This window comes from Anolis carolinensis, chromosome 2, assembly GCF_035594765.1.
Source record: "Anolis carolinensis isolate JA03-04 chromosome 2, rAnoCar3.1.pri, whole genome shotgun sequence".
Classification (NCBI taxonomy): Eukaryota; Metazoa; Chordata; class Lepidosauria; order Squamata; family Dactyloidae; genus Anolis; species Anolis carolinensis.
Genome location: NC_085842.1, coordinates 192,450,325 through 192,476,034, shown reverse-complemented (window position 1 = coordinate 192,476,034; position 25,710 = coordinate 192,450,325). Strand labels below are relative to the sequence as shown.

Sequence of the window (25,710 nt, the reverse complement as noted above, 5' to 3'; positions counted from 1 at the left end):
TGACTTCTCCAATTTATTTCAGCAAAGGGACGTGAGTTGATTCCTCCTTGACTCCTTGACGCATGCTTCCCCCTGGTGTTTGACTTGAGCACAGAAAGATGCTGATGAAGACTTCTCCCTGTTCGTCTCTTGTGTCAGGGATCCTTGTGCAGAGTTTTAAACACAGCTGTGAGCACCCTTGTCCATGAAGCATCTGACCTTGAATCTTTTCCATGTTTCTATCTCTTGGAAGAGTCTGTCTCCTGGGCAGCTGGTGTTTAATACCATCTGGCGGTGCCCATAGATAGTATAGTTGGCCTGCAGCCTTGAGCCTCTCACTGCACACTGCAAGAAGTTGTTCTTCAAAAGCTCCAAGGCAAAGGTGGCTGGAAGGGTCTTCATGTAGTCCCCAATGAAGCTGACGCCAAAACCTTTGCTGTTGTAGCCCAGGGTGTGAGCTCCCACCCAGTGCCAGCCTCTGCCTTGGTATAGGTAGCCATCACTTCCAACAATAAAACTGTGCAGAGAGAAAAGACAAGTGTTGTGGTGGTGGGAATGGCTAAGGGAATTTGTTACTCTGGGAATCGTAATATGAAAAAAGTGGTTTGTTTTTTTTTTGGAGCAAATGCACATTTATCCATCTATATTCCATCTGTGGAAAGATGTACAATGTTGCTGCTGATGTGATTTACACAACAGAAGAGGGTTTTCATATATTAATACAGTAGAGTCTCACTTATCCAGCATTCACTTATCCAATGTTCTGGATTATTCAACGCATTTTTGTAGTCAATGTTTTCAATACATCGTGATATTTTGGTGCTAAATTCATAAATACAGTAATTACTACATAGCATTACTGCGTATTGAACTACTTTTTCTGTAAAATTTGTTGTATAACATGATGTTTTGGTGCTTAATTTGTAAAATCATAACCTAATTTGATGTTTAATAGACTTTTCCTTGATCCTTCCTTATTATCCAACATATTCGCTAATCCAACGTTCTGCCGGCCCGTTTATGTTGGATAAATGAGACTCTACTGTACTTACAAATGACATCCTTCCAAGAAAGTAGCAATATGTCTTTTACAACCAAAAGACATGAGAGATGATTAAGGTGTATTTAAAATACTTAATAATAATATTTATAATAATAATTTTATTTTTGTACCCTGCCTCCATCTCCCCAAAGGCAACTTACATATGACACAAGGTGCCTAAAACAACGCATAAAATAAACACATAGTACAATACAGAATAAAAACCATGAGTATATAAAACAACAATTTGAACTCAGAACAGCACCTATAGTGTCAAGTGTCGTAAAAACATGGCCAACTGTAAACAAGAAGAAAGGAAAGGGATAGTGCAAATTGTAGCTATGAAACTAGGGAATGGGATAAAGGTGCTGAGCAGTTTTATCATAATTGCAAACCATTGGGCTAGACATTCTCAAAGGCTTCTTACTTCTTAGAAATGATGTACAGTAATAAATTGATAATATTGTATTGCACCTCTGAAGCAAAGTTGGAAATTCCAAAAAACAACTCCAAGAAAATAGATTTACTGATTTTAGTGGACATGTAACTGGGCATAGCATTACAACTTTCATCAAGAAAGGAGGATTGTAACCTGGCCCATGCACCATTTTCTTCATACACAAAAAGGTTGTGGAATTTTTTGTTTGTTTGTTCTATAAGCTCCTGTGCACTACTTTAAATAGTACTAGCTGTGCCCGGCCACGCGTTGCTGTGGCAAAGTATGGTGGTATGGGAGATAAAGTATTGAGGAATTGGTGGTAGTTAAGGTAAAGGGTAAAGGTTTTCCCCTGACATTAAGCCCAGTCATGTATGATTCTGAGGGTTGGTGCTCATCTCCATTTCTAAGCCGAAGAGCCAGCGTTGTCCGTAGACTCCTCCAAGGTCATGTGGGATGACTGCATGGAGCGGCGTTACCTTCCCGCCGGAGCAGTACCTATTGATGCACTCACATTTGCATGTTTTTGAACTTCTGGGTTGGCAGAAGCTGGGGCTAACAGTGGGGGCTCTCTCCACTCCACCAATTCAAACCTGCGGCCTTCCGGTCCAGAAGTTCAGCTTTAACACGCTGCGCCATCAGGGGATATTATTTCCTAAAGGTTGTGAATATACAATATTTCTGATTGGTTTTTTTGTCTGTTGGAGGCAAAATGATTAGGATGTAATGGCCTTGCAGCTTTAAAGCCTGGCTGTTTCCTCCCTGAGTGAATTTTTTGTTGGGAGGTGTTAGCTGGCCCTGATGGTTTCCTGTTTGGAATTCCCTTGTTTTCAGAGTAGTGTTGTTTGCGATATTTTATGTGCTTCTACTGTCTGTGGCCCTGAGAAAACAGGATTTGCCAGACTTTGATGATGGGAATACTTTGTTGGGAGGTGTTAGCTGGCCCTGATTGTTTCCTGTGTGGAATTCCCCTGTTTATTTACTGCCTGGTTTTAGAGATTATATTGTTCTGCATTATTCTATCTCAGTAATTATTTCATATTAAAGTAGAATCTCACTTATCCAAGATTCGCTTATACAATGTTCTGGATTATCCAACGCAGTCTGCCTTTTCATAATCAATGTTTTTGTAGTCAGTGTTTTAAATTCATTGTGATATTTTTGTGGTAAATTTGTAAATACAGTACAGTAGAGTCTCACTTATCCAACATAAACGGGCCGGCAGAACATTGAATAAGCGAATATGTTGGATAATAAGGAGGGATTAAGGATAACCCTATTAAACATCAAATTAAGTTATGATTTTACAAATTAAGCACAAAACATCATGTTAGACAACAAATTTGGCAGAAAAAGTGGTTCAATACACAGTAATGCTATGTAGTAATTACTGTATTTATGAATTTAGCACCAAAATATTAATGAAAGCATTGACTACAAAAATGCGTTGGATAATCCAGATCGTTGGATAAGCGAGTGTTGGATAAGTGAGACTCTACTGTAATTACTACATAGCATTACTGCACATGGAACTACTTTTTCTGTCAAATTTGTTGTATAATATGATATTTTGGTGCTTAATTTGTTTAATTGGCTTTTCCTGAATCCCTTCTTATTATCCAACATATTCACTTATCCTGCCGGCCTGTTTATGTTGGATAAGTGAGAGTCTACTGTATATTGATAACCTTATATTATCTGCTTAGAAGTGGATTATATGAGGCCCCTTCTTCACAGCTGTATAAAATGCACACTGAAGTGGATTATATGGCAGTGTGGAGTCAGGATAATCCAGTGCAAAGCAGATAATATAAGATTCTAAATGGGTAATATAGCTGTGTGGAAGGGCCTTGAGTCTACACTGCCATATAATCCAGTGCAAATTAGATAATCTGTGGAAGAAGCCTAAATTAGGCCTAAATCTGCCTGTCCCCTAACTGAACCCTGGCTGTCCCTTTGCTGACAGGCTGGTTGCTAGGCGACCAAGTGGGCAGAGATTAGCCCTCTAAACTGGCAGCAATTGGATAAAAAACAATTATTGCTCTCCCTCTAATTAGGACTTTATTTTTCTTTTCTTTTTGTTATATCAACCTTGAGGCGTGGATGATGGGTTGTGTTGTCAAATTTTGAGGTTGGGGGGCCTGTAGTTTTGTTGTTTTGTGAATTGCCGTGATGCCATCACTCTTTTATATATATAGATAAATGACCCAGACATAGGTTCAATGCCTTAGGGAAAACTAGAGCTCATGTTTTGCAAAGACAGTTGCACTATGGCAGGAAAAACATCTAACTACTGTTCCATTCAGGAGCCCCCTATGGCGCAGCGGGTTAAACCGCCAAGCTGCTGAACTTGCTGACCGAAAGCTCCCACTGTTAGCCCCAGATTCTGCCAACCTAGCAGTTAAAAAACATGCAAATGTGAGTAGATCAACAGGTACCGCTCCGGCAGGAAGGTAACGACGCTCCATGCAGTCATGCCGGCCACATGATCTTGGAGGTGTCTATGAACAACACTGGCTCTTTGGCTTAGACATGGAGATGAGCACCAACTCTCAGAGTTGGACACAACTAGACTTGATATCAGGGGAAAACCTTTACCTACCCTTTTACTGTTCCATTCACAACTTTCTCCTATTCATTTTACTTTTCACAGATGTTAAATGTGCAAGTGGTCTTCTGGAGAACCTTGAAAAATTTGCACCTTTTGTGTAGATTATGATTTCAGGTCAAATTATGTGATGCTTTTAGACATATTGAATAGTGCTGCCTCCTTAGGGGATGCAAAGATGTCTGTTTGCCATTGCATATGTCTTTCCTGAGGTTATTGTGCTTTGCTTTGTTTTGTGATTGGTTATTGAAGGATAAACACAGGCTTGGTCTGCAAGCCTGAGTGCTGAGGCATGCTTCTGAAAATTTGTGAACTGTACATTAAATGTGTTTTTACACTATGCCTTTTGAGAAGGAAAAAGGAGCAAAAAGGGAGTAGAGATGTCCAGAGCTTCTTTTAGGTTCTCACCTTTCATCAGACATGGATGAATGCTCACCTGTAGCCAATGTCATCCCAGCCACGAACATCCTGGTGGAATCTCTGCATGCTGCGCATATCAGCTGCGCATACTGAGAAGGTTTGGCATGGCTTTGAAGGAGTGCTCGTATGGTGGACATATACAGAGTTCAAGGGCAGAGTAAGCTGTGCTGGTGTTCCTCTATAGGGCCGGGCCCCCCACATACATCTTGGGATGATTGCAGGACACTCTGGGGAGGAGGAGTCAAACAAAAAAGAGTTACAGAGCAGAACAGACGACATTAGGCTTTGGGAAGCTGCAAACTGTTAAACTAAAGCACAATTGAGACATGGTAGTTAGGTATAGTCCCATAACATGTTTTCCTGGTGATTTCCTATAGGTAAGTTAGAACTATAATGTGATATTATCCTCAATATCCCTTTTGCATAATTGTAAGCCCCACATGAAGCTTCTTCTATTTCATAAAAGTAAAATATAAATATTTTATATGTTCCTTATCACATGGGGGAAGTGTCACCTAAGTGCTGAGGCCCTGTGCTGGCTCCATAGGAAGCCTCCCGTGAGCTGGAAGTCACACAACATTGTGCGATGGCCAGCATGGGGCTCCGTCCTGAAGCCAAGGTGAAACTGTCCTAGACGCTTTGTTAAGTAAGTGTGACGAGGTCGTTAGAAACCAATGAGGCTATTTTGATGGATTTGCAGCAACTGTAGCCAGTAGCCATGTATAGACAGGCCAGATAAAATAAATGCCATATATACTCGAAGCCGAGTTTTTTTTATCTCTTTTGGGGGGCTGAAAAAGCCTCCCCCGGCTTATAATCGGGTCAAGGTCAAGCCAGGCAGCGGAGCCTGGAGGCCACAGTATGTTTTCTTTTCCAAAACCTCCCTTCTCCGCTTCTCCTCCCAGGCTGGAGTTATCTTATTTTTTAAGAGAGAGAGAGAGAGACAAGGAAATGTTTTCAAAAGCGAAAGGAGAGTGAGTGAGAGCCTCTTGCAAGAAAAATATTGCATGGTGGAAGGGGAAGAATAAGAGAGACTCTTGCAAATTTTCAGGAGATATTATTACTATTATTGCAAGAACATTTGAGTCAATAGGGAGGGAAGGAGGAAAAGGAGAACAACAGAAGGTGTGTATTTCTTTTTATTCCTAAGGAAACAAAAATGGGGTGGGTTTTTTGGGAGAGGAAGGGAAGTTTTAAAAAGCCTTTTCTGGCTACTTTTAGAGTTTGAAAAGGGGTAAATAAAAGAGGTGGGAAAGGGGAGGGGAAAAGAGGCCAAAGTTGTTTTTAGGAGGGCTTTGCTTGTATTTCTTCCTTAGCTTGCCCCAAAGCTTGTAAATAATATACAGTAGAGTCTCACTTATCCAACATAAACGGGCTGGCAGAATGAGTGAGACTCTACTGTATAGATTTCCCCCTACAAATACATTAATTTAATATATGAATTTTCCCCTCATATGTTTGCAGGTCTTTGCAAATCCTATCTACATTTAGATATCTAGAGATTTCCATGTACTTGTATATCTGTACCTATATGTATACATTAATTTTATATATGAATTTCCCCTCACATGTTTGCAAGTCTCTGCAAGTCCTATAAAGATATAATTATATATAGAGCAATGTCTAGATAGATAGATATTAATATAGATATAGGCCTTTTAAATATGCACACACACACACACAAAGATGTCTAGATAGATGTAAACATAGATAAATGGGACTTGCAAATATTGCAGGAGGGAAATGCACAGAGGATTTGCAAACTTTTCAAGGGGGAAATGCAAATGTGAAATTAGTTTATATAATTATAGAGCTATCTCTAGCTCTGCATTGATTATATAGGCATTAAATGTTTGCCTGTTACTATGTTGGAAGCCGGCCTGAGTCCCCATGGGGAGATAGATAGAGCAGTATACAAAGGAAGTTGTTGTTGTTATTGTTGTTGTTGATGATAATGATGATGATTATTATTGTTGATTACATATTGTTTTTGTTGACCCTACTTATTTACTTACAGAGTTAGCTTACTGTTTTCTTTGAAATACGGTAAATATTCAAAAAACATTTACCCCACTTATGCCTCAGTTAATATAATTTTATTGGCATCTATTTTTATTTTGAAATCTACCAGTAGCTGATGCATTTCCCACCCTCAGCTTATACTCGAATCAATAAGTTTTCCCAGTTTTTTGTGGTAAAATTAGGTGCCTCGGCTTATATTCGGGTCAGCTTATACTCGAGTATATACGGTAGTTCCAATCAAGCGATGTTCTGAACTACTTGCCACTTACCTACATATAATGCCATGAATTCATCTACTGCTTGATTTGCCAGAAGTCCTGTTTCTTCACTTGTGATGCCTTCAAAAAGGGGACTGTCTTCATTCAGCTGCCTAAGTAGTTCCATGGAACGCCTTACTTGGTCCCTTAGTTTTTCCTCACTCACCAGGGCTGCAAAGTTATTTCGTCGGAAGTTGCTCCTAGTCACACGATTTCTCCATATCAGGCCCTTTCTTCCATAGTAGTCACCCAGGAGGGCACTGAGGCTGGACGTTGTTTCATATTTCTCTGCAACAAGGGCTCCGAGAACGAGGCCGTCCATTGCACCATTGATGAAAGCGTCTGTAATATTGGAGGGAGGTCCCATCAAAGTGAATGTATGGGGTGCAGAGATGTTATCCCAGCATCCATTTGGCCCCAGGGCCGCTTCACTCTGGTTAGTCTGAAAGAGCAGGAAAGCCATGCCAAGGTCCATAGCTATTGTGGTGGCAAAGAGGGGGTCCAAAGTGAATTGTGGCTCTGGACGAGAGTTATTAGATGAGTCAGTGACCAAAGGTGTGCCAAGAAGAACTGTTTCCTGCCTTCTCTTGGATCCAACTGCTATTCCAGCAAGAAGAGGACTGAGGGAAATTGTGGTCCCATCAGGGGTTAAGACCACCCCATGCTCTATCAAAGAAGCATCAACTGTGTGATTTACCAAATGTCTGAGGAAAGTCCTCTGCGGCTCATTCAGGTATGACATATCTGATGGCACTGAAGCCATGGGGCAGAGGAATTGCTGCCACAGCTTGCCATTGCAGTATTCCAGTTCTCGGAAAAGCTCCCTCACAGCCAGGTTCAGAGTCCCATTCAGATGGAATTCCAAATCTTTTAGAATCCCAATCACTGAATTCATGTGGAATGTCAAAGCACCTGGAAATGGCAGGAATGAAAGAAAGAGGAAAAGTTTGCACACGCAGGCAGGCAGGGAATAGCTTGAAGCATGTGAAGATCAATTCATCCAGGATTCACACCTGACTAATTCGTGGAAGGAAGCATAGAGGAAAATCTGTATATACAAACTTTGTTGGAAATCTCATTTTACAAGAAAGAAAAAGACACTATTACTTTAAGGAGGAAATTTGTTTAAAGAAACTTGTTAGAAACTCCCTTTTACAGGAAAGAAATAGCAATTAGTATTATGATTATAACAAACTTATGTCTCATTGTATATTACCGCTTGCTGCATCTTTTATAAGTTGTGGGAACAAGTATATGTTTGTGATTATTATTGTAATAGTGTATTATTTTTTGCTAATTCTTGGACTCAGCATGCTGTAGGGCTGGGCTGTGGCACAGCTGGTTAGTAGCCAGCTGCAATAAATCACTACTGACCAAGAGGTCATGAGTTCAAAGCCCGAGTCAGATTGAGTGCCCAACCATTACAATAGCCCAGTCCGTTGTTGACCTAAGCAACCCGAAAGATAATTGCATCTATCAAGTAAGAAATTTAGGTACCGCTTGTGCGGGGAGGCTAATTTAACTAATTTACAACACCATTAAAAATCGTCCAGCAGAGTGCGGAAAGGATTGAGGAAGTAATACATTGAGGACTGGGTGCCACAGTGGATTATGAAGCTGCAGCTCCCCTTGTGGCCGGAATTGAGCATACCCTCATGAAGCCGGAAATTGTTAAATTGTCTCTGTGTCTTTGTCTCTGTCTCTGTTTGTATGGCATTGAATATTTGCCATGTATATGTACATTGTGATCCACCCTGAGTCCCCTGCAGAGTGAGAAGAGTGGAATATAAATACTGTAAACAAATAAATAAATACAAAAGGCTGGGCTCTCTGACCCTAAACACAGAGGTCTCATTTGGGAAGGGTCAAACCCACAAATGTGAAGGGTAACTGTATTCTCAAGCTCTCAGAAAGCTGGAAAGCTGAAAACTGATAGAAATGAAGTAAGGCACTGTTGAGACAAGATTACTTCAAAGTAGGCAGTCGTAATAGGGTTAGATAGATTGAGCAACCCAAAGTGTCCTTCCTCTTTTCCTACCCATCCTGACTCCTCTGTGATGTAAACCTATCCTTTTACGGTGCTTCTACATTGTAGAATTAATCCTATGAAATGATGGGAGTTGTAGTTTTAAAGGTTATTAGTAAGAGTGTGCAAAGCTTCAGACCTCCGTTTTGTAATTTGGAGATCGTATGATTTCTTAATAAGAACCTTCAAATTACTAATGAGAAGGGGACCCTCTGAAACATTTACATATCGAAACACCATGTAGTGACCTTTACCTATTAGGCCGGGAATGAAGCCTGGGTAACAGTGAGTGAGGCAGGCCTCCATTTTGTAGAGGAATGCCAGGCAGCCATCTTGAGTGTGGTTAGAAAGAGGGAGGAGCTTAGAGAGAGAATCTCAGGATTGGCCAGAGCAGATGGGAGGAGCCAAGTCTTAGAGTGCAGAGAAAAAAAGAGCTCCAAGGCAGTTCGGTTTTGGGTTTTGGAGAGGAAAGTGCAGTTTGGAGTTTTGGTTGTGTGTGAGAGAACTGAGAGCTGTGAAACTGACAGGATAGGTCAGACAGCTTGGATCTCTTGGGGGGGGGGGGGAAATAATTCAAGAGATTGACTCTCACTACTGGGCTGGTTAATGGAAGGACTCTAGGTTAGAGTTAGTTAACAACCCAGGGGCTATCTAGTTTAGGTTAGTTGAACTCGTGACTATTCTCAGCAAATAGAGCTAGGGTTTCTGTGACCAATAGATAGTTTGGTTTGACTGGAAGTGTTTGAAACTAAGTGAAGTAATCTGAAACATACAACTAAGTTAAGCTGAAGAACTTCTATAACCGTTTACGCTTATGTATCTCTCTGAAGTAATTATTTGCCTGTTTTAAGAAAATAAATTTTTATTCTATTTTCAACTTTCAAAAGTCTCTACAGTATATCTTTCTATTAAGAAGCCTTTATAATAGTTCCAGCAATACAACAATTAAATACCACAGAAAAGTAAACATCAGTTTGGAAGCCAGGGGGTGGAAACAGTGTGGGCAGGGAATGGGAGAAACTTATCTCAAGTACATTTAACAACAAAAATCCTAAAAACATTTTAGGTTGGTGCCAGTTACCATTTTAAAAGAAAATTCTAAAATCAAACTGTGTTCCCTCGTCTCTCACATACGTGTGCTTGCTTGTGTGAAGAGTGTAGAGTGAGGGGTGTCTGTTATACACCAGTCTCCTAAACATTTGGAAAGATTTGGAAAGCTGTGTTGTTTGGAAGCAATTTTTCAATGTAACAAAACGTGCTTCGTTGTCCATAATTGTCTGGGGTGGAAGGAGGCAGGGGTTGATGTGATTGACAGGGGTACTGCATACTGTTTTTTTCCCTTGCTAGCCAATCAGAAAAAGAAAGGCAATCATGCAGCATTTTGCAAAGCTGGTCTCCTCCCCTCAGTGTCTCTCTATATCTTTGTGGTGTTTGCAGGAGAAAGAGAAACACGTGTGGTTTTGGAGGTTCGTTCTGTTTCTGTGTGTTTCTTAAAACTTAAACTTATAGTAGCTTTTTGATCATTCTGTTTGTTTCTGTCCTTTCATATATCCAATCTATAACCTTCCTCTGTTAAAATTATCCAACCCCAAACTTCAGGCCCATTCTTCTGGTGTGAGCAGAATTCTGGGAAGTGTAATTTGGAAAAGTGAGTACCTCTGTAGTAGAGTACTCAAAAGGCCCCGCCCTAAACTACATTTCCCAGAATTCTGCTCATGCTAGAAGAACGGGGCATCCCACGTTAAAGCCCTAGTAAGGTTAATCACATGTACTTAAATTTAAAAAAATCTTGGTGGAGAGACTAATTGGTGGAGAGACTAATTGTTCTGAAACTTTACAGGCTAGCTGCCCTGCTCATGTTGTCTCACTGTGCCACAATTTGAGGGGATACCTCTGGTAGTTTTTTTTTTTAAAGAAATGCTTAACTGAAAAAACTGCAGACAATGTGGTCATTGTTGCCTGTAAAACTGCAGACAATGTGGTCATTGTTGCCTGTTTTTGATCAAAAATGATTTAGCCACTTGTGGTCCCTCTATTTTTATCAGTTTTATATTTATTTATGCAATGCTTTTGATACAAAATAAAAGAAAATTGAAAGAAAATTTTAAAATACCTAAAAATTAGAAGATGAACGAATCTTTCTGAAACGTTGAGGGATTGAAAGGTCTTTGTCTTTGTACATTTGTCTGTGTACTGTATGTCGTTGTTGTTCACTGGGTAATAGGCAGTGAGTGTTTGCCTTTATATGTAAACTGTAATCTGCTTTGAGTCCCTCCGGGAAGATAAATTGGAATATAAATAAAGTGTATTTATATTCCCCATGATCTTATAGCACCTTAACTTCCTTCATGTTTACAAGTTTCACTCAGTGCACTTTGCCCAGTCCATTGTATGATTTTATTGTTGTGTTTTATCATGTGTTTTATAATGACTGTGATTTTATTTTATGCCTTTTAATTTTATTTGTGTGTTTTTTGTATTTGACACCACTGTCTGCTTGTTTTATATCTGTGAGCCGCCCCGAGTCCCTCTGGGGAGATGGTAACGAGGTATAAAAATAAAATTATTATTATTATTATTATCAACACAACGACGTTGTATGGCACAGCAAACAAGATAGATATGCTGGATTTCGTTTCGCAAAACCACAAGTCGAACACTTCCCAAGTGTCTAGGACTGTGTGATGTATTATTATTATTATTATTATTATTATTATTATTATTATTATTGTATTATTATTATTATTATTGATGCCCTGCCTAAGTTATCTCATTGTGCAGAAATTCAAGGGGATACCTCTTGTAGTTTTTTTAAAAAAATATTTATAAAATCATTTTTAAAAATCCTAAAAATCAGTGGATGACCGAAACATTCTGAAACTTGCCAGGCTCAAAGTCATATATGCTGCCAACAAGAGTGCCATAAAAATGATAGAGAGATGAGCCGCATTGCCACTAATGGAACAAATCTTAACCAAGCAATTACAAAGATTGCAATTACAATTCAGAGATTCGGTTTACAAATCTGAACGGCACCCCTTTGAACCTTTACGAATCAAAACAGAGGTCATCTAAATCTCCGAAATGAATTACTAATCATATTTCAGCCATTTTGCACACCTATAGTTATTAGCCTTCTTTTCAAAATAGCCCTGGTGCGTCACAGAGTTACTACATCCATGATTCCATAGCACTGAACCATGGCAGTCAAAGTGGCATTAATCTGCATTAATTCTGCACTATAGATGCACCCCCAGGGATATCACATGCTCTTGTTTATTTCACAAAAGTCTTGACTAGTCTCTTTGGGTGGTTTCCTGAAGGATCACACAGGTTTCCAAATGTGTTGATTGAGTCTTACCTGTACTCATCACAGGACTGCAAAGAAGCACAGGCACAAATCCCAGCCATAGCAGGAACATCTTGCTAGGAGGGTGAAGAGCAGCCTTTTGACAGTGGTATCTGCTGGCACCTGCAATACAGTGGGAGGGAGAGGAGAAAACACAAAGCAATGATAAGGGTCTGGGCCTCTGAAGGAGCTCTAAAGGTTAACAGGAAATGAAGGCAGCCTATTCACACAGCATTTCCAGATGGTACCACATGTCTTGCCGAATAAAGAAGTCCATTTGGACAGTCTATAAGGCGGACTATGAGTTTTTGCCTCTCTTAATTTGAGCTAAGGCTGCGTGTAGGCTGGGTTTCCCCCATCTCTGATGCCTGGAGGCTTGTAGGTGGTGCTATAGGGCAATAATTGGTCCTGTATGTTACATTTTTTGTATTACTCTGGTCCAATCAGGTTTTGGTAGCATTTGAAGCTGCACCCTAGGAAAGCGGAAACTGACCTTCCTCCAGACGAACAACCTGTTCTGCTACAAGAGATGACTGAATAACTAGAATAGTATCTAAATATACACAAATACACCAGCTAGTTTTTTTAAAGGAGCCTCCGGTGGCCTAGGGGATAAAAGCCTTGTGACTTGAAGGTTGGGTTGCTGACCTGAAGGCTGCCAGGTTCGAATCCCACCTGGGGAGAGCGTGGATGAGCTCCCTCTATCAGCTCCAGCTCCATGCGGGGACATGAGAGAAGCCTCCCACAAGGATGGTAAAACATCAAATCATCCCGGCGTCCTCTGTGCAACGTCCTTGCAGACGGCCAATTCTCTCACTCCAGAAGCAACTCCGGTTGCTCCTGACAGGAAAAAAAAGTTTTTTTAAAAAATTGTACCTGTTAGTGAAAATATTTCTCACCCAGGTAGATTTAGCCTTGTTTCTGGACATTCCGGTGGCAACGGATCCCTTTTATCAGCGAAGGCTGAAACACCAGCTGTGACTCAAGCAAGATTCCATCATGGTTATATAGGTGATCATGTAACTTCCAGATTAGATTAATGTAATAATTGTACACAGAGTTAACCTTGAAAAGTTCCTTAGAATTACAGTTGGTTAGTACTGCAAGTGATGAAAGCATATATTTTTTCACAATACACAATACATGGCCAGAACTCCTCAATACATTTGATCATCCTTCTTTTAGGTTTTTTTAAAAAATACTTTCACACTATCCTACATGCCCGTTCACAGGATTTTATTAAGTGAATTATATCTAATCATTTTTGAGTGTCTTCAAAAATTTTCTAAATAGATAGATCTTGTATCATGGAGATGCATTCTTTATAGTTGCCTTCAGTCTGCTACCGAGCACAATTCAAAGTGCTGGCTTTAGCCTATAAAGCCCTAAACCAGTGGTTCCCAAACTTATTTGGCTTACTGCCCCCTTTCCAGAAAAAAATATTACTCAGCACCCCCTGGAAAGGGGCGTGGCTTAGAGGGGTGGGTGTGGCTCCTGCTCAAGAGGGCGGGGCTGAGCCTCTCCCCTAGTCCAAGATGCAGGGCTGGGGGGAGGGGGAGATGGGCGGGGCCACAAATAGGCCCTGCCCCCTTCCATAGCTCCACCCTCTGTGTCCCAACAAGTGCCTCAGGAGAGGTATAGATTCTCAGCCCTGTCTCGGGCTCTTGGGAAAAAGCCACGCCCACTCTAGCTCCGCCCCCTGTGTCCTAACAGGCACCTCAGGAGGCTCAGCCCTGTCTTTGGCACTTGGAAGAGGCCCCGCCCCTCCCTTGGCCCCGCCCCCAAATGCACCTGTGGCCAGTTATGACCCCTCGGCTATGGAACTCCCTCCCAGCAAAATTAGATCACTCCCACCCTCCTGTATTTCAGAAAAAATCTAAAAATATGGCTGTGGGACCAAGCTTTTGGACAGTAATGCAGTGCAATAAGTGTTACGGAATAAGTGCAATTATGACCAGAATGGCTCCTGGATTATGATTTTAGAACGTGTGGTTTTAATAATTGGTTTTAATGTTTAGATGTTTTTAACTTTATGGTTTTCAATGTATTAGTGTATTTTATTTTTATGTCTGTTTACATGCATTTAATTGTTGCCTACTTGCAAGCTGCTCTGAGTCTCCTTTGCGGTGAGAATCTATTTACTTTATAAATACAGTAAATAGAATCATAGAATCATAGAATCGTATAGTTAGAAGAGACCTCATGGGCCATCCAGTCCAACCCCCTGCAAGAAGCAGGAAAATCTCATTTAAAGCACCCCCGACAGATAGCCATCCAGCCTCTGTTTAAAAGCCTCCAAAGAAGGAGCCTCCACCACAGCCCAGGGCAGAGAGTTCCACTGTCGAACAGCTCTCACAGTGAGGAAGTTCTTCCTAATGTTCAGGTGGATTTTCCTTTCCTGTAGTTTGAAGCCATTGTTCCGCGTCCTAGTCTGCAGGGCAGCAGAAAACAAGCTTGCTCCCTTCTCCCTATGACTTCCCTTCACGTATTTGTACATGGCTATCATGTCTCCTCTCAGCCTTTTCTTCTGCAGGCTAAACATGCCCAGCTCTTTAAGCCGCTCCTCATAGGGCTTGTTCTCCATTTTAGTCACCCTCCTCTGGACGCTTTCCAGCTTGTCAATATCTCCTTTCAACTGCGGTGCCCAGAATTGGACACAGTATTCCAGGTGTGGTCTGACCAAAGCAGAATAAAGGGGTAGCATGACTTCCCTGGATCTAGACGCTATACTCCTATTTATGCAGGCCAGAATCCCATTGGCTTTTTTTGCCGCCGCATCGCATTGAGGGCTCATGTGTAACTTGTTGTCCACGAGGACTCCAAGATCTTTTTCACACGTACTGCTGTCGAACCAGGCGTCCCCCATTCTGTATCTTTGCATTTCATTTTTTCTGCCTAAGTGGAGTATCTTGCATTTGTCCCTGTTGAACTTCATTTTGTTAGTTTCGGCCCATCTCTCTAATCTGTCAAGATCGTTTTGAACTCTGCTCCTGTCTTCTGGAGTGTTAGCTATCCCTCCCAGTTTGGTATCATCTGCAAACTTGATGATCGTGCCTTCTAACCCTTCATCTAAGTCATTAATAAAGACATTGAATAGAACCGAGCCCAGGACAGAACCCTGCGGCACTCCACTCGTGACTTCTTTCCAAGATGAAGACGACGCATTGGTGAGCACCCTTTGGGTTCGTTCGCTTAACTAATTACAGATCCACCTAACCATAGTTTTGTCTAGCCCACCTTTGACTAGCTTGTTTGCCAGAAGGTCATGGGGGACCTTGTCGAAGGCCAGATAGGCTACATCCATGGCGTTCCCCGCATCTACCCAGCTTGTAACTCTATCAAAAAAAGAGATCAAATTAGTCTGGCATGATTTGTTTTTGGTAAATCCGTGTTGACTATTAGCAATGACCACATTTGTTTCTAAGTGTTTGCAGACCATTTCTTTAATGATCTTTTCTAGAATCTTGCCTGATATTGACGTGAGGCTGACTGGATGGTAATTGTTTGGGTTGTCCTTTTTTCCCTTCTTGAAGATAGGGACCACATTCGCCCTCCTCCAATCTGCTGGGACTTCTCAAATAAATAAACATCTACTTCTCCTGTTTAAAAAGTGCTAGATGAGTCAGATCCATCATATAAGATTGTATGAGGGTTATCCAGAAAGTAGATCACGTTTTGGAATTAAAAATGAACAAGGTATAGGAGAAAACATTTACCATATGCAGTTGAAAGCCGCGCCCAAATACTACTTAGTCGCCATTCAAATCTAGGCACTTATCATAGCAATGAATGAGCTTGGCAACTCCTTCCCCACAAAACCCTGCCGCTTGTGTCCTCAACCAGCTGGTCACCCCTTCCCGCAGCTGCTCATCGTCGCCAAAACGCTGCATTGAGGACGCAATAATTGTATTTTAATCTAATGTTCTGACAATTGCATTAATTTAATTCTATTTTAATATTGACAGTTTATATGTTTTAATCTGTATTGCTTTTTAAGTTATTCATTGTTTTGGGTGCCAGTACTGGGGAAAATTGAATAACAACAACAACAACAACAACAACAACAACATCATCAACAACAACAACAAGACTTTTCCGCATGGGTTGAATGAGAGCCCTAATTGTCCCTAACAAATGTGATCACCATGATCAAGACTGATGGTTCAACCCATCGAAAGGCAACATGTTGGAGAAAACTGCCATCTGGGAGGGAGTAGAAGAACTTTCCGCTGTATTAACCTGCCCATTGACTTAAGTAAGCAGAAGTGCTCTTCTCTATATGAGGTGTGGAGAATGGTGATGTGTGTGATGATGCCATTTTCTCACTATCTCACTGATTGTAGAAATGAGAATGTGGCATTTGCTGATCAAGAAGATTGGGATTGCATTTTTGCTTTATTTATTTATTTTGAATTGACTATTAAGACTGCTTTATATCAGAAGTCTAAATCGAGGTGACTATGTATCATACTTCACAGATGGAAGGCTTTTGTTTGAAGCCACCTGTGATTCACTCCTAGACCAGTTCAAATAAAAATAATGAAAACATGAGAGAGAGCAAGGCCTTGAGAAACAAAAGAGATAAACCCAACAGGAAACAGAGCATGCAGAAAGGCAACACTGGGTCACATCTTTCCCACTGTGTTGAAATCGCTTATATTATTCTTTAAAATATCACGCTTGAAAAAAAATCTTCTATAACTATAAATGACCAAATATTAAATCTGTGCAAAACTGCATGTTCTTTTTTATTTGTGATGCACTTCCCCTTTTAGAGTGACATTCTATTGCAAATTAGTTTTTCTTATTGTTTAATTTGTTTAATACTATAGATGTTTATGTAATTTTAACTTATTCATTTGGATTCTCTTAGTAATTTTCTACTCTGCATAATGGAAAAGTGAGATTACTGAAAACAAGTTTTTGTTATTTGATACATTTGGTTATCTCCCTTTAGTATAAAAAGAAACTCCTCCTGATAAAATTCTGGTGTTATACGAAAAAGCAAACATTCCCCACTTGACAGTACATAAATGCATTATTCTGCACTGTTATCAACACAATGAATCCAGAAAAGAGCTTCCACAACATTTGCTCCTCACCCCTTCTGAGAATTATCCTATGAATATTAGGAAAAAAAATGAAATGGCTGGAAGAGAGATTGGAATCTACTTAACATTAGATTATGTTGGTAAAGTATTAGGTTCACTGAACAAGGCTATAAGCTCATTGTTAAACAGAAGGATTGTGTTTGGATCTAAAAGAGAACAGAGAGAATATTGTTCGTAAGAGTGGAATTACAAGGTTGGCAATATGTAAATACACATTAGTTCTGTGGTTCTTCCCACCCGTTCTCTTCCTCTCTTGTAAAGCAGCTGCAGTTGACTTCAGGTTGAATAGAGAATTTAAATAAATGAGTTACAGCTATTTGGGCATTTAAAGGTCTCCTTGAGAACTAAGGGTGTATCTATGTTATGTGATTTCAGCTACCACAAGAACCGTGTGTATGGGGGTTTCCCAGAAGGCCAAATCAGACACAGATGGGTAGAAAGCAAAATCAGAGGTTTCTTCTCATGGCTAGAGAGGATGTCAGCAGAGAAAGCACTCCAGAGAACTGGCATACCACAACAGCAAATGTTTATTTCATTTGAAAGCTATTCAAGAAACCAGAGCCAGTTCCCGATTGGCTAATAATAATAATAATAATAATAATAATAATAATAATAATAATAATAATAATAAATTATTTTTGTATGCTGCCTCCATCTCCCCAGCAGGGGACTTGAGGCAGCTCACATGGGGAACAAACCCAATATAATCACATAAAATCATAGAAACTATCCAGCTAGGATCCGTGTCCTGAATGGCTCAGGACTCAGTCTGATGTCATCACTGGTTGGCTCTTTGTGGTGGCAGGAAATTGAATAAACTGGCATTGGGTTATTTGAAATGTCAGTCTGCTTATTGATCTGTCCCTATGAGGGGTGCAATCAGAAAGAAATGTGGTGTGGCATTGGGCAATGGGCTCATGATGTGTTCAATGGCGTGGCTGTGGTAGGAACAATAGAGTTAGTCTAAGGTGGGTGCACAACAGGTGCTTGAAGCTGATGACCATTTCAATGGGTGTTACAAAGGTGAGGCTGACTTGAGGCATGGGAGAAGAACCATTCCCACAGATAGCCCTGATCATATCAGGAAAAACAGGAAAAAGATCCAGGGATTCTGAAGTAACTCAGTTGTAAATTCCTCTCACATCTTCCAGTTCATTGTGCGGGGATTATGGAAATTGAAGGGATTGTTTCCTGGGGTCCAAGTGTGTTTCAATAGCTCCTATGCCATCAACTCCGCTGGACTGGCCACATCCGAATGCCCGATCACCTTCTCCCAAAGCAGTTGCTCTACTCCGAACTCAAAAACGGGAAACGTAATGTTGGTGGACAGGAAAAGAAATTTAAAAATGGGCTTAAAGCCAACCTTAAACACTGTGGCATAGACACTGAGAACTGGGAAGCTCTGGCCCTTGAGCGCTCTAATTGGAGGTCAGCTGTGACCAGCAGTGCTGTGGAGTTCAAAAAGGCATGAATGGAGGGCTTAAGGGAGAAACGTGCCAAGAGGAAGGAGCGTCAAGCCAACCCTGACCGAGACCGCCTTCCATCTGGAAACCGATGTCCTTACTGTGGGAGAACATGCAGATCAAGAACAGTGCAAAATGGCACACAAGCCGTTTTAATAAATATTTAATAAATATTAAAATAAATATAGTATCCCTACTTCACGGATTTTCACTTATTGCGGGTGGTCCTGGAACCTAACCCCCGCGATAAGTGAGGAAACACAGTATTTCCTATAATTCATAATTTGGGGTCTTATTCCTCTATATCATCTGGATATTAATATACACTACAGAATGAATAATGTTTGACAGCACTTTCACTGAAATGGCTTAATGCTATGGAATAATCAGAGTTGTAATTTTACAAGATATTTAATCTTCTTTTTCTATAGAGTGTTGGTGCTTGACAAAACTGCAGGTCCTAGGATTACATAGCATTGAGCCTTGATCGTTAAAGTGGCATCAAACTGTATCAATTCTACAGTATAAATTGACCCAAAGACGTATTTTAAAAATATGTTTTGTCCAAAGCAGGAAAAGGAGCCCCGGTGGCGAAGTGTGTTAAAGCACCGAGCTGCTGAACTTGCAGACCGAAAGGTCCCAGGTTCAAATCTCAGGAGCGGAGTGAGCGCCCGCTGTCAGCTCCAGCTTCTGCCAACCTAGCAGTTCGAAAACATGCCAATGTGAGTAGATCAATAGGTACCACTCTGGTGGGGAGGTAACAGCGCTTCATGCAGTCATGCCGGCCACATGACCTTGGAGGTGTCTACGGAACAACGCCGGCTCTTCGGCTTAGAAATGGAGATGAGCACCAACCCCCAGAGTCAGATGACTGGACTTAATGTCAGGGGAAACCTTTACCTTTATCTACCAAAGCAGGAAATAGAAATTAGACCCTTCCAGAGAAAGTTATTTCTTCCTATGAGCCACTGATTCTTCCCCTCAGGAACCTCTCCTAACCAAAATATTATTTTAGAAGGAATTTTTATCTGTTCTCCTTCTTCCTTGGTGGCCATGAGTAGCAACTGCTGTCCAGTTGTGCTATCTCAATCATGAAATTTCACAAAATTCTGTCTATAATTTTCCTATAAAATCTTGTAAAGACTAGAAACTTGTTTTTTTATTTTAAAAAATCCTGAAAACCGGGTTCTCTTCTTTGGTACTATTATTGCAAATGTATAATATACACATACTTCTGTATACTGTTTGTGGTTGAAACTTTGCTATCAGATTTTGTGGACTTTCCCCTTCCTAAGTACAGGGTGTGTTTGTTTGCTCTAGTTTTATTTAAATAAAGGGCAGCTGGAGTCATAGCCTGGATTTGTACAACATGGCAAGGTGGAGTTATAGTGATTTCCACTGTATTGGGAATAAGCCAGCACGCTGAAGTCTACCTTTATGGGAACTGCTCACCGACAATGAACTATAAGTTGTGTTGTCGAAGGCTTACATGGCCTGAATCACTGGGCTGCTGTGAGTCTTTCGGGCTGTATGTCCATGTTCTAGTAGCCTTCTCTCCTACATTCAGCAAAGGATAAGAGGGATCCTCCAATCACTGCAGGAGTCTACCGTATACAGTGCAACTGTCGACAAGTCTACATAGGGAGCACCAAACGCAGCGTCCAGACACAAATCAAAGAACATGATTCAACCAGAGAAGTCATCTACAGCAGAACACATTAAACCAGCCTGGACAAAGATTATTATTTGAGAACACAGAAATTCTAGACCACTCTGACAACTATTATGCCAAACTACACAAAGAAGTCATTGAAAGCAACAAGCACGCGAACAATTTCAACAGAAAGAGGGAAACCATGAAAATGAACAAAATCTGATTACCAGTATAGTAGAGTCTCACTTATCCAACATAAACGGGCCGGCAGAACGTTGGATAAGCGAATATGTTGGATAATAAGGAGGGATTAAGGAAAAGCCTATTAAACATCAAATTAGGTTATGATTTTACAAATTAAGCACCAAAACATCATGTTATACAACAAATTTGACAGAAAAAGTAGTTCAGTATGCAGTAATGCTATGTAGTAATTACTGTATTTATGAATTTAGCACCAAAATATCATGTTGTATTGAAAACATTGACTACAAAAATGCGTTGGATAATCCAGAATGTTGGATAAGTGAGACTCTACTGTATTTTAAAAAAAAACACCAGAATCAAGACAATAAATAAGAAATACTTCTCAGAAACAGGAGGCCTCCAGACAGCAAACAATCAAATGACAGTTAGCACCTCCCAAACAGAGGATGCCCCCAGGCAACAGAGGCCAGGCTACCTCTATGCAGATACCTTCACTTATTGCAGCTTCATGGCTACTGAATACTACTCAAGCTTGCTAATTGCAACATTCAGACTTGCTTTAAACAGACAATGATTCTTTCTCTCAGCTTGGACATTCCACAGATATACATTTCACTTGCTTTACTGCCAACAGAACCCCTGAAGATGCCAGCCACAGATGCAGGCGAAATGTCAGGAGATAATGCTGCTGGAATATGGCCATACAACCCAAAAAACTCACAGCAACCCAATGAAATATAAGCTCCTTCTCTTGCCACGTCTGCACATCATGCAAAATAAAATAATGGACTTAATGTCTTGAGTTTATGGACTTAAATGTTTGAGCTACTTCTACTGTATATCACAATACATCCATGCTCCCCATGAAGCCTGAGATTTTGTGGACTACTCAGCTTACTGGCTTGTTCACAACATCCCAGGCTTCATGAGGAACATGAATGTATGATGATATACACACTGAAGTTTGATTCACCTAATAATGGGGTATGTTACGGTCATTTGAACATCCTGCAACTTCTTTTTTTTTAATGACCAGTGACAACACAGAATATTGTCAGGCTGTTCTTGGTTGCATAGAAAATTATTTTATCCAGACTGACCAGTGGCAACATCATATTATAACACTATGTAACACGATTTTTGTTCCTGGGTTAGAAATGTCATTACCTAATTGGTTCTATCATAAAACATGAGAGAAGTTTATAAAACTGCAAAAACTTTTGTGGGACATCCTGCAGCACATTTTGCTATAGTTTTTCAATGAAGATCTCATCGAGTCTCAACCAATTCAACGTAGTTTGTGGCAGCCACAAAAATGAAGTTTCTGGAGTATAACAACTAATTTCAAAGTACATACCACACAGTTAAATAGGAAATAACACTCTCAAACCAGAAACAGGAAAAAAAAATCAAATTTTGTTGCATAGTGTTAGTATCTGGCTAATTGCATGGAGCTGATGCTTCCCCACACACAATTCTACAGCAGTTTTTCTGTACTCATCTTATATCAAGTTAGCTAAGAAAATCCAGGTTCCATGTGCATCATTAAAAGAAAAAGAGAAAGGAAGCATTTATGCTGGAAATTATTAATCATTTGCCCACCTCAAAATATTCAGCAAAAATATTGCTAAGATTGATTGAGATCAGCTGGAGACTTTGTCAGAGGTGCCAGCAATATATGAATGGCAGCAGTTCTATCTTCATCAAACCCAAATGTGGTTGTTTGGGTGGTCTAATTTGGTGTCTGGCTGTGCAAATGTATTGGATGAACACCAAGGAACAACTGAGATAGAATGGAGGTACTAAAACCACTCTGAGTCCCTTTTTGGGAGATGGGGTGGGGTATAAATAAAGATGATGATGATGATGATTATTATTATTATATTTTATGACACAGCAAACAAGATAGACATGCTGGATTTTGTTTCACAAAATCACAAGTCGAACACTTCCCAAGTGTCTAGGGCTGTGTAATGTATTTTTGGATGATGTGTGCAGATCCCAGTAGGGTGGCCTTTTGCAGTTGGCAGATCGTGATTTTGTCAATGTCTATTGTTTCCAAATGCCGGCTGAGATCTTTTGGTACGGCACCCAGTGTGCCCATCACCACTGGGACCACCTGCACTGGTTTCTGCCAGAGTCTTTGAAGTTCAATCTTGAGGTCCTGATAGCAGTTGAGTTTTTCCTGTTGTTTTTCATCAATGTGACTGTCACCTGGGATGGCAACATCAATGATCCAAACCTTTTTCCTTTCCACAACTGTGATGTCTGGTGTGTTGTGTTCCAGAACTTTGTCAGTCTGGATTCGGAAGTCCCACAGTATTTTTGCGTGTTCATTTTCCAATATTTTTCCAGGTTTGTGATCCCACCAGTTCTTTACTGCCGGGAGGTGGTACTTGAGGCATAAGTTCCAATGAATCATTTGGGCCACATAGTTGTGCCTCTGCTTGTAGTCTGTCTGTGCGATTTTCTTACAGCAGCTGAGGATATGATCAATGGTTTCGTCCGTTTCCTTTCACAGTCTGCATTTTGGGTCATCAGCTGATTTTTCGATCTTGGCCTTAATTGCATTTGTTCTGATGGCTTGCTCCTGGGCTGCAAGGATCAGGCCTTCTGTCTCCTTTTTCAGGGTCCCATTCGTGAGCCAGAGCCAGGTCTTCTCCTTATCTTAGCTTTTCCTTCAATTTTGTCAAGGAACTTTCCATGCAAAATTTTATATATATATACATACACACACACACACACACACACACACACACACACACAAACATATATATCACACAACCTCTGAGGATGCCTGCCACAGATGTGGGTGAAACATCAGGAGAGAATGCTTCTGGAACATGGCCAAACAGCCCAGAAAACACACAACAATCGAGGGCTGTTCTTTATTCCAGCTTTGTCACAAGGGGCACAAGTAGCCTCAGCACCTTTTACCAGCATTTTTTGTGTAATTAAGCCTGTTGCCATTCTGTGCTGCATGGTTCCAAATGGAAAATATTGACGGGGCTTAGCAGCCAAAGCAAGTAGGTTACAGAATCATTTCAAACTGAAAGGGACAGTGTCTCTAGCGAGTGCATTGAATAACTGGCTCACAGGCAAGTTATCAACTCAATTCCTAATGCTCTTTGAGCAGAGGGAGAGCAGAAAGTACTCCTCTAGTATATGTTCCCAAAGCATTCCCACCCCCCTAGCCACCCAGGAGGGAGCCTCGTGATTTGAAGGTTGGGTTGCTGACCTGAAGGCTGCCAGGTTCGAATCCCACCCGGGGAGAGCGCGGATGAGCTCCCTCTATCAGCTCCAGCTCCATGCGGGGACATGAGAGAAGCCTCCCACAAGGATAGTAAAACATCAAAAACATCCGGGCGTCCCCTGGGCAACGTCCTTGCAGATGGCCAATTCTCTCACTCCAGAAGCAACTCAGGTTTCTCCTGACACGAGAAAAAAAAAAGCCACCCAGTGTGTTCTAGTAGGAAGATCAGCACTTACCCCTCTCTGCAGGAAACAGATATGTGCATCCAGCTTCTGGTGACCTTATATAATTCCCCACTGCTGCCCAGCATTACACAAGTGATTTCCCCATTCTTTTGGCCAGATGTGGTTCTTGTTTTCATTGCCCCGCTATGCAAACATGCTTGGCTCTCTGTCAAAGTAGCTGAACTATCCAGCCCCACTGAATGGAGGAATTGCTAACACTCCTTCCTCACCTCATTGACCTTTTGTGGGAGATCCCCAGGGTGCTCAAAGCAGGGATTTAGAGCTGCTTTATGAGCTGTTATTGAAACCAGGAACTACCAGTAAGTAAGCCAGTCTAGTTCAAGAAAGAAAACTGGGTTTTTCAAGAGTTGCTTCCACAACCACCAAGTGAAGCAGCCTCACTGTGCAAACAAAAGACAAATGTCTTCCTGTCTTCAAGGAGCTGTGCTCACTCCCTTTTTTCTTCTTACCCCACTGCATTAAATGACTGTCTCAGTCTTTCTTCACCCATTCACCCACCTACTTTTTTCCACTAGGATAGCGTTTCTCAACCAGGGGGTTGGGACCCCTGGGGGGTCATGAGGGGGAATTAGAGGGGTCACCAAAGACTAGTATTTTTTTTTTTTTGCGGTCATGGGGGTTCTGTGTGGGAAGTTTGTCCCAATTCTATTGTTGATGGGTTTCAAGGGGCTCTTTGATTGTAATAAAGGTAAAGGTTTTCCCTGATGTTAAGTCCAGTCATGTCTGATTCATCTCCATTTCTAAACCAAAGAGCCGGCGTTGTCTGTAGACACCTCCAAGGTCATGTGGCTGGCATGACTGCATGGAGCACCATTACCTTCCTGCCAGAGCGGTACCTATTGATCTACTCACATTGGCATGTTTTCGAACTGCTAGGTTGGCAGAAGCTGGAACAACAACAGGCGCTCACTCCGCTCCCGGGATTTGAACCTGGCACCTTTCGGTCTGCAAGTTCAGCAGCTCAGTGCTTTAACACACTTTGCCACCGGGGCTCCTTTCTTTGATTGTAGGCGAACTATAAATCCCAGCAACTGCAACCCCCAAATGTCAAGCTCTATTTTTCCCAAACTCCACCGGTGTTCACATTTGAACATATTAAGTATTCATGCCAACTTTGGTCCAGATCCATAATTGTTTGAGTCCAGTGTTCTCTGGATGTAGGTGAACTACAATTCTAAAATTCAATGTCAATGCTCACCAAACCATTCACGTATTTTCTGTTAGTCATGGGCGTTCTGTGTGCCAAATTTGGTTCATTTCCATCGCTGGTGGTTTTCAGAATGCTTTTTGATTGTAGGTGAACTATAAACCCAGCAACTACAACTCCCAAATGACAAAATCAACCCCTACCCCACCCTCACCAGTACTCAAATTTAGATGTATCGGCTATTTGTGCCAAATTTGGTCCAGTTAATGAAAATGCATCCTACATATCATATATTTACATTCATAACAGTAGCAAAATGACAGTTATGAAGTAGCAACAAATATAATTTTATGGTTTAGGGTCACCACAACATGAGGAACTGTATTAAGGGGTCATGGCATTAGGAAGGTTGAGAACCACTGCATTAGGAGATGTCCCAAACAACTCTCTGAAGTAGGGTTGTTGTATGTCTTTTGGGCTGTGTGGCCATA

The 25,710-nt window shown here is 41.0% G+C and overlaps 1 protein-coding gene across 1 annotated transcript; it reads right to left on the bottom strand.

Annotated features, from left to right (window-relative positions):
- Positions 1-24,165, bottom strand: pglyrp2 (peptidoglycan recognition protein 2). Its single transcript, XM_062971427.1, has 5 exons — positions 24,064-24,165; positions 12,152-12,262; positions 6,777-7,676; positions 4,502-4,712; positions 1-496 (listed from the first exon to the last, which is right to left on the bottom strand). The coding sequence occupies exons 2-5, from the start codon at positions 12,210-12,212 to the stop codon at positions 157-159; spliced, it is 1,512 nt and encodes a 503-aa protein (XP_062827497.1). The 5' UTR covers positions 12,213-12,262; positions 24,064-24,165; the 3' UTR covers positions 1-156.
- Between the last annotated feature and the right edge of the window lie 1,545 nt (positions 24,166-25,710).

What these genes read in the sequence shown, in the direction of transcription:
- pglyrp2 (XM_062971427.1), bottom strand. Translation starts at nt 12,212, where the DNA reads ATGTTCCTGCTATGGCTGGGATTTGTGCCTGTGCTTCTTTGCAGTCCT. An exon ending in CAGTCCTGTGATGAGTACAG is followed by an intron (nt 7,677 to 12,151) that starts GTAAGACTCAAT and finishes TGCCATTTCCAG; the next exon opens with GTGCTTTGACATTCCACATG. An exon ending in ATTCATGGCATTATATGTAG is followed by an intron (nt 4,713 to 6,776) that starts GTAAGTGGCAAG and finishes CCTCCTCCCCAG; the next exon opens with AGTGTCCTGCAATCATCCCA.